Source organism: Carcharodon carcharias, chromosome 5, assembly GCF_017639515.1.
Source record: "Carcharodon carcharias isolate sCarCar2 chromosome 5, sCarCar2.pri, whole genome shotgun sequence".
NCBI lineage: Eukaryota > Metazoa > Chordata > Chondrichthyes > Lamniformes > Lamnidae > Carcharodon > Carcharodon carcharias.
Genome location: NC_054471.1, coordinates 46,408,360 through 46,426,967, shown reverse-complemented (window position 1 = coordinate 46,426,967; position 18,608 = coordinate 46,408,360). Strand labels below are relative to the sequence as shown.

At 43.8% G+C, this 18,608-nt stretch overlaps 1 protein-coding gene across 1 annotated transcript in view; it reads left to right on the top strand.

The window, feature by feature from the left end:
• Positions 1 to 18,608, top strand: part of LOC121277708 — a 149,491-nt gene that overhangs the window by 35,508 nt on the left and 95,375 nt on the right. Inside the window, exons 7-11 of the mRNA XM_041187343.1 lie at positions 172 to 337; positions 7,907 to 7,990; positions 8,540 to 8,697; positions 11,056 to 11,208; positions 16,931 to 17,032. Coding sequence (XP_041043277.1) covers positions 172 to 337; positions 7,907 to 7,990; positions 8,540 to 8,697; positions 11,056 to 11,208; positions 16,931 to 17,032 — 663 coding nt within the window. The remainder of the gene's footprint in view (positions 1 to 171; positions 338 to 7,906; positions 7,991 to 8,539; positions 8,698 to 11,055; positions 11,209 to 16,930; positions 17,033 to 18,608) is intronic.

The following is an 18,608-nucleotide window of genomic DNA, read 5'->3' as shown; positions in this document are numbered from 1 at the left end:
ACTGGTTCCAATGTCGGAGTCCCAAAACTGGCAAGAGAAACCAGTTCATAGATTTTGGAGAAGGAGAATGTGAAAATGTGATTCCTAACCTCTAAGTATATTTTTCAGAAATGATGGGACACTTTGTCATGAACAGACAATTCAATTTCTGTAATTCCCATTACGTTGCAGGTGTTACAGTACCTGCCCATGTCCCACAACGTTGAGGTGACACCTGAGAAGCTTTTTGATGCCTTAGCAGACGATGAAGACAAAGGCAGCACCATCACCCTGCTTTCCTCTTTACCTGCTCCTACCCGTCCCAGCACAGCTTTCTCTAGTGTTTCTGGATCAGCCGGTAAGGAATCAAATGTCATGAAGAAGGCTTCACAAAGACTGCAAAGGTCTGCAAGAGTCACGTTCCAATAGCCATTATTCAGTGAAACTCACTGTGAAATTATATATAGAAGTTGCACCCTTAAGAGAAAGATTGTTTGTAGTTTCAGTTAGGTTGTGAAATCAACACTTCTTACCTCCAATTGGGAAGATGTGGTGAGTAACATTCTGTGAGGGTCTGTATTGGGGCCACTCTTGTTAATTACACCAAACTTGGGGGGTGGGGGTGGCGGGGGAGTGGTGGTTGTTGGTCGAGGGGATGGGGTGCGGTGTCATAACAAATTGTGTCAAAGATTTTGAAAAAAAGGCAGAGGGACAAAAATCCATTAGCAGGAAATATGGGTGGGTAGGTACAATCATAATAAAAACAGAAAATGCTGGAAAAAAACTCAGCAGGTCTGGCAGCATCTGTGGAGAGAGAAACAGAGTTAACGTTTCGAGTCCTTATGACTCTTCTTCAGAGCTGTAGGTAGGTACAGTTCAGCATAGACAGATGTGAAGTATTATGTTTTAAAAGTAAGAACAAGGAAAGGATGTGCACTAAGTTAAAAGCAAAATACTGCGGATGCTGGAAATCTGAAGCTCTTCAGAGCTCTGAAGAAGAGTCGTATAGACTCGAAATGTTAACCCTGTTTCTCTCTCCATAGATGCTATCAGACCTGCTGAGTTTTTCCTGCATTTTCTGTTTTTATTAATATATACTATCTGGAGCAGGGAGACCTTGGTGTGGATCCACAAACATTAAAAGGGGAGAGCAAGGCCATTTAAAAAGGTTAAATTTAATTTTGATTTTATATCTGGAGACAATAGAATGTGCAAGCAGGGAGGTGAGATAACGGTGGACTTGTACAAGAGCTTAGTTAGATCATTGAGTGCTATTTGCAATTCTAAAGATTTTATTATCTGATGACCTTCATCCCAGAGTGTTGAAAGAGGTGGCTGTTGAGATAGTGGAGGCGTTGGTGATCATTTTCCAAAATTCACTTTTGAGATGGAGCACTCCCTTTCCTCGATGTGTTAGTTGAGAAATCAGCAAATGGTTCCCCACTACTGTCTACTGCAAGCCTACCTTCATCAGTCAATATACATGTTGGGATTCGTTTAGCTCCACGCAATATAAGTTTGGCCTTGAGCACGTTGGACTGTTCCATCTCAAGAGTGAATTTGAGTGTGGGATGGAGTATACGAAAGAGCATGGCTGCAGATTTAAAGCTTGTGAACATATCATCTACGTATTGGAAATATGCACAGGGTAGAGGGTTAGGGTTCATTCCACCAAAAACACATTTCTCAAGGAAACTGATGGAAATGTTAACGAGCACCGGAACTAGAGGGTATCCCATGGCTACACCATTTATTTGGGCATACATGATGTCATTACAACGAACTTGACTACGTGAGTTGTTAATTTAATAAGTTCAATGAATACAGATTCAGAAAATGGCGGTGCGGCTATAGTGCCATGATATTACAACATGGCACAAATGTTGATGGCTTCCTTCAGTGGCATGTTCATAAGTAAACTTGCAATGCTGAAGGAGCACAGAGACAAAGCATTGCCATAAATATATAGGTTGCACATAGACTTTGTGAAGATGGAGGAATCCTTCACCATGTCTGTGGAAAGTCAATTATGATCTGGCTATAGTAATTCATTCAATCATTTTGCCGATTCATGCGGCGCAGAACCGGTTATTTATAAAATAGGATGTAATGGGACATCACTTTTGTGTGTCCTCGGCAGCTCATATATGCTAGGAGGTGGGGAGTCATGAGGAAAGACCCTATCATATACATTGCAAGGCAGCTCGTTACGCTTACACAAGTCTAACAAATAGTTTGTAGCTTGCTTTCATGCAAGGCTGCATGGTCATGCTTGGCAGCAGATCCAATAGATATGAATTTTGAACCATCGTTAAGAATGGGGTGTATTTTGTCAACATAATTGTGCTTGTTTAGAATGACCACTCCGGTCCCTTTGTCATCATTGCATTCTTATTTACAAACATGAGTGGGCAAGAGCATGGCAGATGGAGTATAACCTGGAAAAATGTGAAAGTTATCCACTTTGGTAGGAAAAAGCACTTCTTAAATGGTGAGAGATTGGAAAGTGTTGATGTACAAAGGGGCCTGGGTATCCTTATCATTAAGGTCACTGAAAGCTACCGTGCAGGTGCAGCAAGCAATTAGAAAGGCAAATGATATATTGGCCAATTGGTATGTTAGCCTTTATTGCAAGAGGGTTTGAGTACAGGAGTAAAGGTGTCTTGCTGCAGTTGTGTAGAGGCTTGGTGAGACCTCACCTGGAGTATTATGTGCAGTTTTGGTCTCCTTACCGAAGGATACGCATGCCATGGAGGCAGTGCCATGCAGGTTCACTGGACTGAATCCCAGGGAGGATTGTTTTATGAGGAAAGAATGAGGATACTAGGCCTATATTTTCTCTAGAGTTTAGGAGAATGAGATGTGATCTGATTGAAGCATACAAAATTCTTACACGGCTCGACAGGACGGGTGTAGGGAGGATATTTCCCCTGGCTGGGGAGCCTAGAACTGGAGACATAGTCCCAGAATAAAGGTGGGCCATTTAAGAATGAGACGGAGAGGAATTACTTCACTCAGAGGTTGGTGAATCTTTGAAATTCTCTATCCCAAAAAGCTGTGGAGGCTCAGTCATTGAATATATTCAGACCAGGATTGATAGATTTCAAAGATATCAAGAGATAATGGTGTTGAGGTAGAGGATCAGCCATGATCTAGCTGAATGGCAGAGCAGCTCAAGGGGCTGAATGATCTGTTCCTATGATAGTTGTCATGGTCACCATTACTGAGACTAGCTTTATATTCCAGCTTTATTAATTGAATTTAAATTCCACCAGTTGCCATAGTGGGATTTGAACCTGTGTCCTCAGTGTATTAGCCTGGGCCTCAGGATTACTAGTCCAGTGACCTTACCATTTACTCCCACTGTCTCCACCTGCAACGACTTCCTTTAATGATCCCTCACCGTTACCTCTGGTATTCCGCAGGGACTTATCCTGGGTCCCCTCCTATTTCTCATCCACTTGTTGCCCCTCAGCAAAAATTCCACATTTGTTTCTCCACGTATGAAGATGCTTAGCTCTACCACACCACCAACTCTCTCGATTCCTCCATTGTCTATAAATGATCAGAATGCTTGTCCGACATCCAGTACTGGATGAACCAAAATTTTCTCTATTTAAATATTGGAAATATTGAAACCATCGTCTTTGGCCCTCATTACAAATTCCATTCTCGAGCCACCAACTCCATTTCTCTCCTTGGCAGCTGCCTGAGACTAAACCAGTCTGTTCATAATCTTGGTGTCATATTTGACTCCAGAATGAAAATCTGACTACCTAACCATGCTATCACCTAGACCACCTATTCCCACCTCCAAAACATCACCTGATTCTGCCCTGCATTAACTCATCTGCTGCTGGAACCTCTAAACTTGAACTGACAACATTCCAATGCACTCCTGCCCAGCCTCCTACATTCTACCATCCACAAATCTGAGCCAATCCTTCCAAACCCTTCCGACCACTACCATTTAGAAGGACAAGGGCAGCAGATAAATGGGAACACCACCACCTGGAAGTTCCCTCTCCAAGTCACTCACCATCCTGACTTGGAAATATATTACCGTTCTTTCACTGTCGCTGTGTCAAAATCCTGGAACTCCCTTCCTAACAGCACTGTGGGTGTGTATCTACACCAAATGAACTGCAGCGGTTCAAGAAGGCAGCTCACCACCACCTTCTCAGAGGCAACTATGGATGGGCAGTAAATGCTGGCCCAGCCAGCGAACCTCACATCCCGTGAATAAATTTTTTAAAACCCCAAAATTCTGCTGCCCATGTTTTAAGTCATGAAGTCCCATTCACCCACTTGCCCCTGTGCTTGCTGACCAAATTGATACCTGGGTGAAGCAATGCCTTAATTTTAAAATTTCCATCCTTTTTCCCAATTCCCCCAAGGCCTCCCCTTCTGGCCCATGTAATCTCCTCCAGCCCCAGATCCCTCTAAGTTATCAGCTCATCTAATTCTTTCCTCTTGAGCATCCCTGATTTTGACCCTTCCATCTTGCCTTCAGCTGCCAAAACCCAAGATCTGGAATACCCTCCCTGAATCTCCCTGCTCTCTACCTCTCTCTCTTCCCTTAAGGTGTTCTTTAAAAGCTACCTCTTTGACCAAGCTTGGCATTCTGCTATATTGTCTCCTTACGTGGCTCGCTGTTAGTTTTTCTTTCTAATACTTCGGTGAAATGTCTTTATCTTGGTAAAGGTGTTTATTTTTTACTAGATTCATTCTTGTGATCTTTTACCTGGTGACCTCACCATATCAGGAGGCCATTTGTGCTCACCTTTTGCTGAAATCTACAAAATTCACATCACAGTATCCATTATTTTTTCCTCTTCCAAATACTTGTTAAGATATGAATCAACTATTCTTTTATACCTAGTCCCTTTGGTCAGCTTAATGCTGCAGTCAAGAAAACTGTGATTGAACACTTCACTTGCAGGCCTTTAACCCAGCTACTCTGAAGTATTCAGCTGCCATCCGGAGACGTCTCTCCTTCCAGTTCCAAACCTTCCCAGTATCCACCCCCCCAAACCCCCCCTCCCGGTGATGCCTCCCTCTCAATTGCTGGTTCGACCTTTTCCACTTCAGCCTCATGGCCTTTTCCAGTTGCCGCAGCCCATCCCTGGACTCCATAGGAGCAGCCTTCTACCACTGACTTACCCACACCAGCGGCTGTAAACCTGGCTGGCTGCAGACCAGGAAACTGAACTTAAAAATGATAATGAGGTCCAGCTGTTAAATTCAGCAGGACATCCTTGTTCCTGGGTTTTCCTATGCAATGTCCCTGTTCTTTCCCATCCCCCCATAAACATTGGGAGCCTAGTCTCTGCTCCTCATTTCAGGTAGCTGAGTAGCTGGATCTGGAATCTCAGCAGAGTTGGGAGAATGATACACAGAATCTTGCTCCTGGGAAACTGTGCGTCAAATCTCCAACGCTAGGAACCAATGAATGATGCAGCAATTTTCATTCAAATGTTTTGTGTTCTGTGTGAATTTCTGCTCATGGTCAGATTTTTCAGTGATTTCAGAGTAGCCAGAAAATTGACAAAGCGTGAGCATTGCTAAAAAAGAAACATGTCTAAAGCTTTTTGTCTTGCACTCATCAGGGCACTTCACAAGAATACCAATAAAAGGGAAAGACAACAGTTTATACTGCATGTAAGGAGAATGCTGATTGGCTGGTTAGTGGCTTTGCCATGGAGAATGTGCCAGTGATGGTAACTGACAGTTAACTGTCAAGCATTGTTAGAAATCTAAACCGGGCAGCTTAACCCTGATTGGTCAAGGCATTACCCTGAGGAATGAGTCAGTGAATGGCTGCCACTTATTTTATTTACCTGAAAGAGGTGCAATGTACATGTTCTTTCTGTCTGCAAAGAACAGGGCCCTGTGTGTTACTATATGTAGCTTCCAGTACATGTCAATGCATCGGACTGCGAACCTGACTCACTCATTTTAAATTGGCTGTCAGCATAATTCTCAGAACAGAATATTATTTAGCAAATGTTGTCCAATTGTGGAGTTGCATCTAATGTTGGGCAGCGTGTTTTGAGTTTTGCAAGCACTGGTGGTTGGGTACGATCTGTACCCTGCCCATTGCGAAGAGCGTTTGGGACATGCTGTTTGATACATGGGATATATGGCCTACAAATCTAGCATCACACTGGCACTGAAATTCATGTATCAAATTACTCGTTTGTATGATAGGCAGAACATCTTTTTGGCTTGACGGCAACATCTTGTTAGTGGCGAATACCATTCATGCTGCTACTGCATAGTAACAGCGTGAAACAGCTAACCCCACCTGTTGCTCAAATTTTTGAGATGCCTTGCCCTTGCAGGGTAATCAGGGCCGAAAGTGATGGCCTTAGGCCTGTTCATGAGTTTGTGTGATATACAGTGTGAAATGATCTGATCAGGATATCCATTATCCTGCAGGATACCTTTCATGTGCTCTATTTCAGTATCAAGCTTTCATGGTGACCAAGTGTTTCTGGCCCTATTTACAACGTTGCTGATAAGACCAATCTTATAGTGTCTGGAAATGTAAGAATCCCAACAGATTGACCAGTGAAGGCAGACTTGCGGTAGACCATGGTAGAGAACCCCCTGGCAGGTTTCTCAGCTAGTACGTCGAGGGAGGAGAGTTCATTTGACTACTCCATTCCAAAGGTGAATTTGAGCGCAGGATGGAGCCCATTAAGACATCTAAGGAAATTGTTACATGCAGCTATGGATTAAAATATAGCAAACTTATCAGAAATATGCGAGGAGTAGGAGGTTAGGTGTCATTCCTTCAAGTCACGTTTCTCATTGAACCCACCAAAGATGTTTGCGAGAGCGGGACCTCGAGGGGATCCCATGGCAACACCATCTATTTGGGCATACATGGTGTCGTTAAAGTGGAACTCAACCGTGTAAGTTGCCAAGTTCATAAGTTCAATGAGCACTAGATTGCGGGTCTAAATTGCTGTGATATAGTGCTGCAGCACAAATACCCATGGCTTCTTTAAGCGGAACATTGGTGAATAAGCTAGCAATGTCAAATCAGCACATGGACACAGCATTGCTATTGATATGCAAGTCCTGTATCACCTTCGCATTTGCATATTACTCTGACAACCAATTTAAGATTGTTAGTTGGATTCGCAGTGTGGTGCATTTGCATGCACTGGAAGCTACATATATTAATACACAAGAAAGACAGAAAGAACATGTGTACACATTGCACCTGTTTCAGCTAAACAAAATAAGTGACGACCAGTTGCTGACTCATTCCTCAGGGCAATGCCTTGACCAATCAGGGTCAAGCTGCCTGGTTTAAATTTCAATCAATGCTTGGCAGTTAACTGTTAGTCATCATCACTGGTGCAACGCCACTTGCTAACCGATCAGCACTCTCTTCACATACAGTATGGTAGTTGTTTTCGCCTTATATTGGCATTCTTGTGGTGTCCTGATGAATGCAAGACAAAAAGCATGGATTTTTTTTTCAACAATACTCAAGCTCTGTACTACCAAACAACTAAACCATGAGTAGTAGTTTCATAAATGTTGGTTAGTTATTAGATATTAGTGAATTATTAAGAATTAATGGCCTTATTCAGAAATAATTAACCATTTTCAGCAAATTCTATAATTATTTTGGTCTATTTTTATGCTGCAGACTTTGTAATTCTGTATACTGCAATTTTATCATTGTAATGCGCATGATGTGATTTGAAATAAGCAGCTTGCAGTCATTTGGTAGCTGTAATGTATAGTGCACTTCAATTTGTTGGTTGTAGATAAGCAATTTACTGTTATTTTGTGGCATTAATTCATAGTTTACTGTCATTTGGTAGTCATAATGTGTAGTGTACCATTCTTTGGTGATTGTAGTGTGTAGTTTGCTGTACCTGATCATTTACATGATTCATATCAGGAAAAACCTCCGCTCTCCTGTCATCAGCCGGAACCCACCCCATCTCGATCTTCAACAAATACTCCAGTGTCATGGGCTTTGAAGGTAAAGATGAAGCAGAATATAAACATGTGTTGTGAATTTGTCATGTTGAGTGGATTGTCCTGATTAAAGATCTTCTGCTGTGACAATTGAGCAATGCTTATATCTAATTTCCCCATTGCTTTCAGAAGGCTCTCCATTGCCATTCATGAATGATGGGTCTCTATCCCAGGTGCTGGGAAGTATTCAGAGATCTTAGTCAAGCAGAGAATGAGGAATTGTGCTTCTAAACCAGTGTCCGTCAGCAGTTGGATGCTGGTTCAGTACCTTTCAACGCTCTTCACTCAAAGAGTTGTCGGGATTGGGAACGCTGTACCTGAAAAGCTGGTGGAAGCTGACTCCATAACACATAGGACAGATAGCACGGGTTATGGGACTAAACACAACTGCTTTTTCAAAGAGTCAACTCAGGCACAATGGGCCAAATTCTGTGCTGTACGTTTCTGCGATTTTACTGTTGACAGACCTTAAAGAGTAAAACCTGCTGCCAAATACATTACGTGGAAACCTGAGAAATTACAAACTGTTGCAATGACTTCTCTTTTGTTGCAGATGGGTTCGACTTTGAAGTTAGCCTTTGTCTTCCTGTACACAAGCTGAACATTGAGGAGTTTAAACCTCAGCTTCAGTATCTTCTTTCTCACTTCAGCATTGAATATGACGTGGATGATATCAGAGACACTGCTAATGAGATGGAGCTATTCACACTGGTAATTGCATCCTTATATACTCAAGTTCCTAGAACCTCTGCTCTCCTTTATTATTTTAGTGATGCTGCCTCTTTCCATTCCAGGAGTTTGGGAAACAGAGGAGGACGAGAAAAGATTCCAGGAGGATGTAGGCAGGTTAACAGAATGGGCAGACAGCCGGCAGCTACAATTTAATAATTTAATGCAGAGATGGCGATGCATATTGGGGAAAAAAAAGTTAATAGGAGCATGCATTAATATAAAGAAACTGGAGGTGCTAGGGCCCAGAAGGTAGAACAGAATGACTTAATTCTGGCTGTAAATATAGGATTCCTTGAAAGTGCATGTACAGGTGGTTTAAAGTCATAATCAGTTTGGGTTTTATAAATGCTAAACATCATATGGAAGTGAAGCTATTATGATAAATGTGTACGTGGTTAGATCACATATGGAATACTTTGTGCAGTTTTGGATGCCCTCTTATAGAAGAGACATTAAAGTCTTCGTACAGCATAAATTCTGCGTGCTGGCCCCATTGGTGCATATGTTTCTCGGTGGAATTTTTAATTTCAATTGCTGCAACCTCGTTCCTTTTGAACACCCATTTCACTTCAGAATGAACAGAATTTTAATCATAAAAACATCTTTTTAATTTATCTATCCTAAACAAAGCATCCCTTTCTTAAAGGTTTCCATAACAATAATCCTTTTTATCTCCTTTGTAGGAGCTCTTTCATCCATCAGCATCACCCTACCACACCCCCCACCAACCCCTTTGCCACTTTATAGGAATGCCTTCCCCCATTCAGTGACAGTCACCCTCTCCAAAGCTCACATCACTGTCAATTCACAGATATACTCTGCCTCCTTGCTGTGTTCCTTACGGTCTGCTGGTTGCTGAACCTATTTGACAATTTTGCCCAATTCCTGGATCAAGCTGTTCTTCAGATGGGAGCTCCTTCCCTGTAGAAAAATCTCTAAGCACTTCAAGCAATGAATTATTTTTGAAGCACAGTAACTATTCCTGTGTAGACAGAGGAGTCAATGATGCAGTTTCCTGAGGCATTATTAGTGGGCATGCAAATGTTGTAGCACATAGTATTAATTGTGCTAATGACAATGTGAGGAATCTTCTCTTTTTTTTGACAAAGCATTTACTCTTGGTCTGGCCCCTCCATGAACCAATATAACAGAGATTATGCTCGGATCAAGGCTGTTGTGAGATCAAGGGCTGAGCGACCCTGGCGGAACCCAAACTGTGCGTCAGTGAGCAAGATGTTGCTAAGCAAGTGCTGCTTGATAGCACTGTTGTTGACCCCTTCCATCATTTTACTGATATATTTACATTTATATACCACCTTTAATGTACATCCCAACGTGTTTCACAGGAGTGATTATCAAACAGAATTTGACACTGAGCCATATGAAGAGATATTAGTATCGGAACTTGATCAAAGAATTTGATTTCAAGGAGTGGTTTAAAAGAGGAAAGAGAGATAGAGAAGTCAGAAGGTTCAGGGAGGGAATTCCAGAGCTTGGGGCTTAGGCAGCTGGAGAATGGCTGCCAATTGTGGATCAAAAAAAAATAGGGATGTGCAAGAGGGCTGAGTTGGTAGAATGCAGATATTTTGGAGGGTTGTAAGGCTGGTGAAGATTACAGGGATAGGGAAGGGGTGAGGCCATGGTAAGATTCGAAAATAAGGATGGCAGTCCATGACCAGGAGCCAATACAGATCAGCCAGCAAAGTGTTTAGTGAATTTGACCTGATGCAAGTTAGGATATGGACAGCAGAATTTTGGATGATCTGTGGTTTACAGAAGGTAGGATGTGGGAGGCCAGCTAGAACAGCATTGGAATAGTTGGGTTTAAAGGTAACAAAGGCATGGATGAGGGTTTCAGTGTCAATAGTTGGAGCATGGCGGAGATGGGCAATATTATGGAGGTGGAAGCAGGGCTGTCTTGGTGGTGAGATAGGAGCAGAAGTTCTGCTCAGGGTCAAGTAGGACACCAAGGTTGAGGACAGTCTGGTTCAGTATCAGACAGGAGCCAGGGAAGGGACAAAGTTGGTGGCAAGGCAGGGACAGTCACAAAGACATGTCCTATAACTCTATGACACTGTGTTGTGGCCTTCATATGCTTAATGCTGCCTCTATTATTTTCTGTTTGTCATATAATTAAGCTCTATCCAAAATCAAATAGTTGTTGTAAAATAAAAGCAAAATACTGCGGATGCTGGAAATCTGAAACAAAAATAAAAATAGCTGGAAAAACTCAGGAGGTCTGACAACATCTGCGGAGAGGAATACAGTTAATGTTTCGAGTCCATATGACTCTTCGTCAGTTGCTGTAAAATGTTTGATACAACATTAATATTTCAGGTGATTCGGAAATTCAGAAGCATTTTTAGCAAGGAAGAAACAATGAAGACCTTTCCGATTTATGATGCCTTTGAGCCTGGAACCAAACACTGGGGAATGAAAGGCCCAAATATGGCCCTGAGAAAAGAAGCAAATTGGATTCCATTCTTAAAGGTACAAGAAACTGTGTCCACAGGGCTTCTGTTCAAGTTCACTATGTTGATTCCACAGGGATGAAGGGGTTGTCTTATGAGAAAATGTTAAGCAGGTTGGCCCAAACTCATTGGAGTTTAGGAAAATGAGAAGTGATCTCATTGAAACATGGAAGATTTGGAGAGGGCTTGACAGAGTAGATGCTGAGAGAATGGAGAGAAACTGCTTAAAAAATAATGGATCTCCCATTTAAGATGGAGATGAGGAGGAATTTATTCTCTCAGAGGTTGTTAACCTTTGGAACTCTCTGCTCCAGCGAGCAATGGAGGCTGGATCATTGAATATATTCAAGGCTGAGTTAAACGGATATTTGTTCTACAAGAGAATCAAAGATTATTATTGGGGGAGGGGGGGCAGGATGCAAGGGGAAAGTGGAGTTAAGACCAAAAATCAGATCAGCCATGATCTTAGTGAATGGCCGAGCAGGCTGAAGGGACCAAATGGCCGACTCCTGCTCCTATTTCCCATTGTTTTATGCTAATAATCCAGAAAATAGGCTGAAATGCCACCACAAGAAGCTTGAAAATTTACATTTAGATAAAAAAAAACCTGGAACTAAAAGGCTGGTGTCAGTGAAAGTTTCCACTTGGTTCACTGATATCCTTCAGGGAAGGAAACTTGATCTGTATGTGACTCTGGTCCCTCAGCAATGTGGTTGGTTCTTAGCTGCCCTCTGAAATGGCCGAGCATCAAACTTTTTTTTTCAGGGCAACAAGAGATGGGCAATTAATGTTGGACTTGTAAGTGATGGAAACATAATGAAGAATGGTGATATCACAAGATCACAAGATATTTACACATGAGGAAGCACATTCTGTCAATTTTGTTTCACTTATGCAAAAAGTTCCTAATACCCCACCCCCCCACCCCCTCCACCCCGTATTGTAGCATGCTACAAGAGCGGGTCAGAGGCAAGGAATCCTGTAGCGAGTAACTCACTCCTGACTCTCCAAAGCCTGTCCATCATCTACAAGGCACATGCCAGGAGTATGATGGAATACTCCCTACTTGCCCTGATGAGTGCAGCTCCCACAACACTCAAAAAGCTTGACATCACCCAGGACAAAGCAACCCGCTTGACTGGCACCACATCCACAAACATTCACTCCTTCCACCACTGATGCACAGTAGCAGCCGTATGTACCATCTACAAGATGCACTGCAGGAACTCACCAAGGCTCCTTCAACAGCACCTTCCAAACCCACAACCGCTACCATCTAGAAGGACAAGGGCAGCAGATAGATGGGAACACCACCACCTGGAAGTTCCCCTCCAAGCCACTCACCGTCCTGACTTGGAAATATATCGCCGTTCCTTAACTGTCGTTGGGTCAAACTCCCTTCCTAACAGCAATGTGGGGAGCACCTACAGCACATGGACTGCAGCGGTTAAAGAAGACAGCTCACCATCACTTTCTCAAGGGCAACTAGGGATGGGCAATAAATGCTGGCCTAGCCAGCGAAACCCACATCTCGTGAATGAATAAAAAAAAATATTTCTTAAACTGTTTTAGGACTCTTGTTTCTGCTATTCCACATGTTGATCATTCTTTGTATGGAGAAGAATTTCATATCAGTCCTACAATTACCGATTGCTAATGTGAATGCATCCAAAGGGCGGAATCATCCCAGATTTGCACTGTGTGGTAGTGGGCGGGTAGAATGACATTTTACCCTTTGGCCGCAATGGTGGTTTTTCATGCCACATTGTCCCAAACCCGCCATGTTAATTATGCATTCCCGGGAAATAGCTATTTCAATGGCGGGCAGGCTCCGATTCGCCTGCCAAGCTGTCACCTCGCTGCTACGTCACAGAATCACACAGTGCAGAAAAGGCCCTTCGGCCCATCGAGTCTGCACCGACACGTGAGAAACTCCTGACCTACCTACCGAATCCCATTTATCAGCACTTGGCCCATAGCCTTGAATGTTATGACGTGCCAAGTGCTCATCCAGGTATTTTTTAAAGGATGTGAGGCAACCCGCCTCCACCACCCTCCCAGGCAGCGCATTCCAGACCATCACCACCCTCTGGGTAAAAAAGTTTTTCCTCACATCCCCCCCAAACCTCCTGCCCTCACCTTGAACTTATGCCCCTTTGTGACTGACCCTTCAACTAACGGGAACAGCTGCTCCCTATCCACCCTGTCCATGTTCACACCCTGCCGCCCCTTCTTTTGCCTGAGGCCACTTCTCCCCCTTCCCCAAGCAAGCCCATAGCCCTGCAGCTGTATGAAGCCACCCCCGCCTTATGGCTGGTCTGGTAGGTAGAGTCCTGCCCGTGAGCCCCCTAAAAGTGATGTGGTGCTGTCTGTGAAGCCTGGCGCTGATGACTGCGAGCGCTGACTGAAACAAGATAAGCAAACAAACCTCGAAGTCCCAAGTGAAGTGCAGCCCGCCAGGTGCACGTCACTTTTTTTGCAGTTGTGAAACACGTTGGTATGATGGGTGGACGATCCAGCATGGGGGGATGAGTCCGGCGGGCTAGCTTTACAATGATTTGCTGATATATTACAATGAGGTTCCTGACGTCCAATTGTGGGAAACACGTGCCGCCATTGATGTGCTGAGCGGACAATCGCAAACTGGTCTCATGGCGTCATGAAACCGATTTTTGGCCTTCTCACCATATTGTTCACACATGCTGCCAAGCATGCCAAGCACACCCAATGCCAGCGGGCACAGAAAATTCCACCCAAAGTCTAATTTAAAATAATACTTCTATACCTTTAACAGCTTTCTACACACATCCGTAACAAGCTGCAAAGTCCCAACCTCTCCAGGTTTTCCTTATAACTCAGATTCCTGACTCTGTGGCCTCAGCCTTGAAGCTCCCTGCACTGCCTTCACTACTTCATGTCATTCTTGTTTGCTGGTGCCTGGATCTGGACACAGTATGCAAGGTGCGAACTGACCAGACAATCATACAGTTAGCTTATTGCCTCCCCAAGTCTGCTACTATATTCACACCCGTCTGCTGTAAATTTAATTTACCATTGAACTGCCCACTTGAACATTTTATCAAACTTGTTCTCCATCAATTCCATAGCCACTTCTAGTTTAGCATAATTTGTAAATTTAACTAGTTGGCATTGAGTTTCTGAATCTAAGTCATTTATATGAATATATTAAAAATCTCTATTGTTACCATGAATGTTACAAGGGTACTTAACTTAAATGTTGAAAATAAACAGCCTGTTTCTCTGCAAATTTAATTTGTTTCTTATTCTAGCTGTGCATCCAGTATCGAGATGAGGAGAGGGTTAAAATTTGTCTGCTAGACAACAATGTGGCCAATAATCTTATTGATTATGTCCTGTCCCACCGGCAGGACAGACCCCGCAGAGGTGGCGGCACAGTGGTATACAGTCGGGAGAGAGTTGCCCTTGGATTTCTCAATGTCAACTTCGAACCCCAGCAAGTCTCATGGCATCAGGTCAAACATGGGCAAGGAAACATCCTGCTGATTACCACGTACCACGACTCCACTCCCCTCGACCCCACCTCAGCTGTTGGAGGAAGCACTGAGGGTGGCAAGAGTACAGACTTTAATGTCTATCACCAAGAGTGGCTCAGTAGCACCACTACAGACTGAGCTGGCCAAGTCCTAAAGGACATAGCTGCTAGACTGGATCTGCGGCAGGTGGTGAGGGAGCCTACAAGAGGGAAAAACATACTTGACCTCATCCTCACCAACCTGCCTGCCTCAGATGCATCTGTCCATGACAGTATTGGTAGGAGTGACCACTGCACAGTCCTTGTGGAGACGAAGTCCCATCTTCACATTGAGGATAATCTCCCATTGTGTTGTGTGGCACTATCACCGTGCAAAATGGGATAGATTTCAAACAGATCTAGCAACTCAAGGCTGGCATCCATGAGACATGACCCATCAGCTGTGGGCCAAGGGGGTGTGGTGGTACAGTGGTATTGTCGCTGGACTTGTAATCCAGAGACCCAGGGTAATGCTCTGGGGGCAATAAAATTCAATAAAAAATCTGGAATTAAAAGTCTGATTGATGACCATGAAACCATTGCCAATTGTTGTAAAAACCATCTGGTTCACTAATGTCCTTTAGGGAAGAAATCTGCCATCCTTACCTGGTCTGGCCTACATGTGACTCCAGACCCACAGCAATGTGGTTGACTCTTAAATGCCCTCTGAACAAGGGCAATTATGAATGGCCAATAAATGTTGACCCAGCCAGCGACACCCACATCCCATGAACGAATAAAAAGAAAGATTTCAAACAGATCTAGCAACTCAAGACTGGGCATCCATGAGGCACTGTGCAGCAGTAAAATAGTACTCAACCACAATCTGTAACCCTCTTGGCCCAGCATATTCCCCTCTCTACTATTACCATCAAGCCAGGGGATCAATCCTGGTTCAATGAAGAATGCAGGAGGGAATGCCACAGCCAAGTCATTCCACAGCCAAAGGATCAGATCTAAGCTCCTGCCACATCCAGTCTGGAATGGTGGTGGATAATTAACCAACTCACTGGAGGAGGAGGCTCCACAAACATCCCCATCCTCAATGATGGGGGAGCCCAGCACATTAGTACAAAAGATAAGACTGAGGCATTCGCAACAATCTTCAGCAAGATGTGCAGAGTGGATGATCCACCTTGACCAAGCTGTCCCCGTGTATCTACAACACAGGCATCTATTCAGCTATGTGGCAAGTTGCCCAAGTGTGTCCAGGTATGACCATCTCCAACAAGAGAAAATCTAACCATTGCCCCTTGATGTTCAATGGCATTAACATCACTGAATCCCCCACTATCAACATCCTGGGGGTTACCATTGACCAGAAACTGAACTGGACTAGCCATAAAAATACTGTGGCTACAAGAGCGGGTAAGAGGATATGAATCTTGTGGCAAGTAACTCACTTCCTCACTCCCCAAAGCCTGTCTACCATCTACAAGGCACAAGTCAGGAGTGTGATGGAATACTCTCCACTTGCCTGGATGAGTGCAGCTCCCACAACACTCAAGAAGCTCGACACCATCCAGGACAAAGCAGTCCACTTGATTGGCACCACATCCACAAACATTCACTCCTCCCACCACTGAGGAACAGTGGCAGCAGTGTCTGCCATCTACAAGATGCGCTGCAGGAATTCACCAAGGCTCCTTCAACAGCACCTTCCAAACCCACGACCTCTACCATCTAGAAGGACAAGGGCAGCAGACACATGGGAACACCATTGCCTGGAAGTTCCCCTCCAAGCCATTCACCATCCTGACTTGTAAATATTTCGCCGTTCCTTCACTGTCGCTGGGTCAAAATCCTGGAGCTCCCTCCCTAACAGCACTGTGGGTGTACCTACACCACAGGGACTGCAGTGTTGAAGAAGGCAGCTCACCACCACCTTCTCAAGGGCACTTAGGGATGGGCGAGGTCAGTGAGCAGTGGGCAGTTTTTCTCCTCTCCCCTACCCCCTGCTCCTCTACATTATCACCCCCATCTCACAGACAGAATTAGTTACCTTTTTGTGGGGTTTTTGCTCAGAATGTTCAGTGCCAGTGGTAGCTTAAGTGAACCGTTGTTTATATCTGTGTATCATAACATTGTTTTGTAGCTCCTGTTTACTATGGATCAGATAAACCAGAATCACTGCTTTTGTTTTGTACGGCTTATTATCTGGATCACACAGTTATGTTTTGTTGATTAGATCAAACCGAAACAAGACCCTTGGCAGCAAAAAATCATGACTAAACTGAAAGAGCAGAAGAACATGGATGAAATTTTGAGATTGCAGTCGCAGTTTTTCCAGGTAAACACACATATTAATCAGGGTGATGGATTATAGCAAAAACTTGTGCTCGCATAGCATCTTTAACATAAAAATGTCCCGAGGCTCAAGATGACATAGCAACTATTTTAGATAAAATCTCACATATTGGGGAGTTGAGACCATTATCTCAATCGCCAGGGTTGTGCTCAGACACACATCACCTTGTGTCAAACTGAGATCAGTTCAAGTGATCTCACGCTTGTATGGAGCACAGACCAGTTGGACCAGGCAAGGAATTCCAGGATTTTGAACCAGTGATAATGAAAAAGTGATGATATATGTTCAATTCAGGTGTTGTGAGACTTGGAGGGGAACTTGCAAATGGTGGTGTTCCCATGCGCCTGCTGCCTATGTCCTTCTGGGTAGTGGAGATCATAGCTTTGGGAGGTGCTGCAGTGGTGAGTTACTGCAGTGCATCCTGTAGATATTACACACGGCAGTCATAGTATGTGGGTGGTGGAGAAAGTGGATGTCTTCCAGGTTTTTCTGCCTGTGGGCCTGGGCCACTTCAATATCTGAAGAATTGTGAATAGAACTGAAAACATCTATTATCAGTAAACATCTCCACTTGATGGAGGGAAGATCATTGATGGCATAGCTAATGATAGTTAGGCCTGTGATTCCACTTTGAAGAACTCCTTCAGCGACGTTCTGGATCTAGGATTGGCCTTTAAAAGCCACAGCCATCTTTCTTCGTGCAAGGTATATCTCAACCTGCTGGCGAACTTTCCATCCGATTCCCATTCATTTCAATTTTACTAGGGCTCCTTGACACCACAGTCAAATGCTGCCTGCATATCAAAGATAGTCACTCCAGCCTCACCTCTGGATTTCAGCTCTTGTGCCCATAACTGGATGAAACCAGTAATGGGGGTCTGGTGGACCCCAAATGGAACATCAGTGAAGGAAACCGCATGTGGTTAAAGTTTCCATTTTATTTTGAGTATTATTAATTTGTGTGTCATTGATAGGGCTGTTAACAATACCTTCCACCAGTTTGCTGATGATTGAGAGTTGACGGGGTAGTAATTGGATTTGTCCTGCTTGTAGTGGACAGGGCATACCTGTGTATTTTTAAACATGCAGTATTCTAGCTGTACTAGAACCGTTTGGTTAAAGGTGCAGCTAGATCTGGAGCACAAGTTTTCAACACTGCTGCTGGGATGTTATCCAGACCCATACCCTTTGCTGTAGCCATTGCAATAAGCTGTTTCTTGATGTCACGTGGCGTGTGTCAAATTGGCTGAAAGCTGCCTTCTATGATCGTGTGAACCTCAGGAGGAGGCCAAGATGGATCATCCATTTAAAATTTCTGGCTAAACTGCATATGCTTCAGCCTTGTCTCTTGCACTCATGATGTGCTCTGCCATCAATGAAGATGGGGATGTCTTTGGGGCATTCTATGAGCCAAAGGAGGCCATTCAATCCATTGTGCCTGTGCTGACTCATTGAAAGAACTATCCAATTAGTCCCATTTCACTGCTTGTTTCATCATAGCCCTGGATATTTTTCTTTCAAGTATTTATCCACTTCCTCTTTGGAAGTTATTATTGAA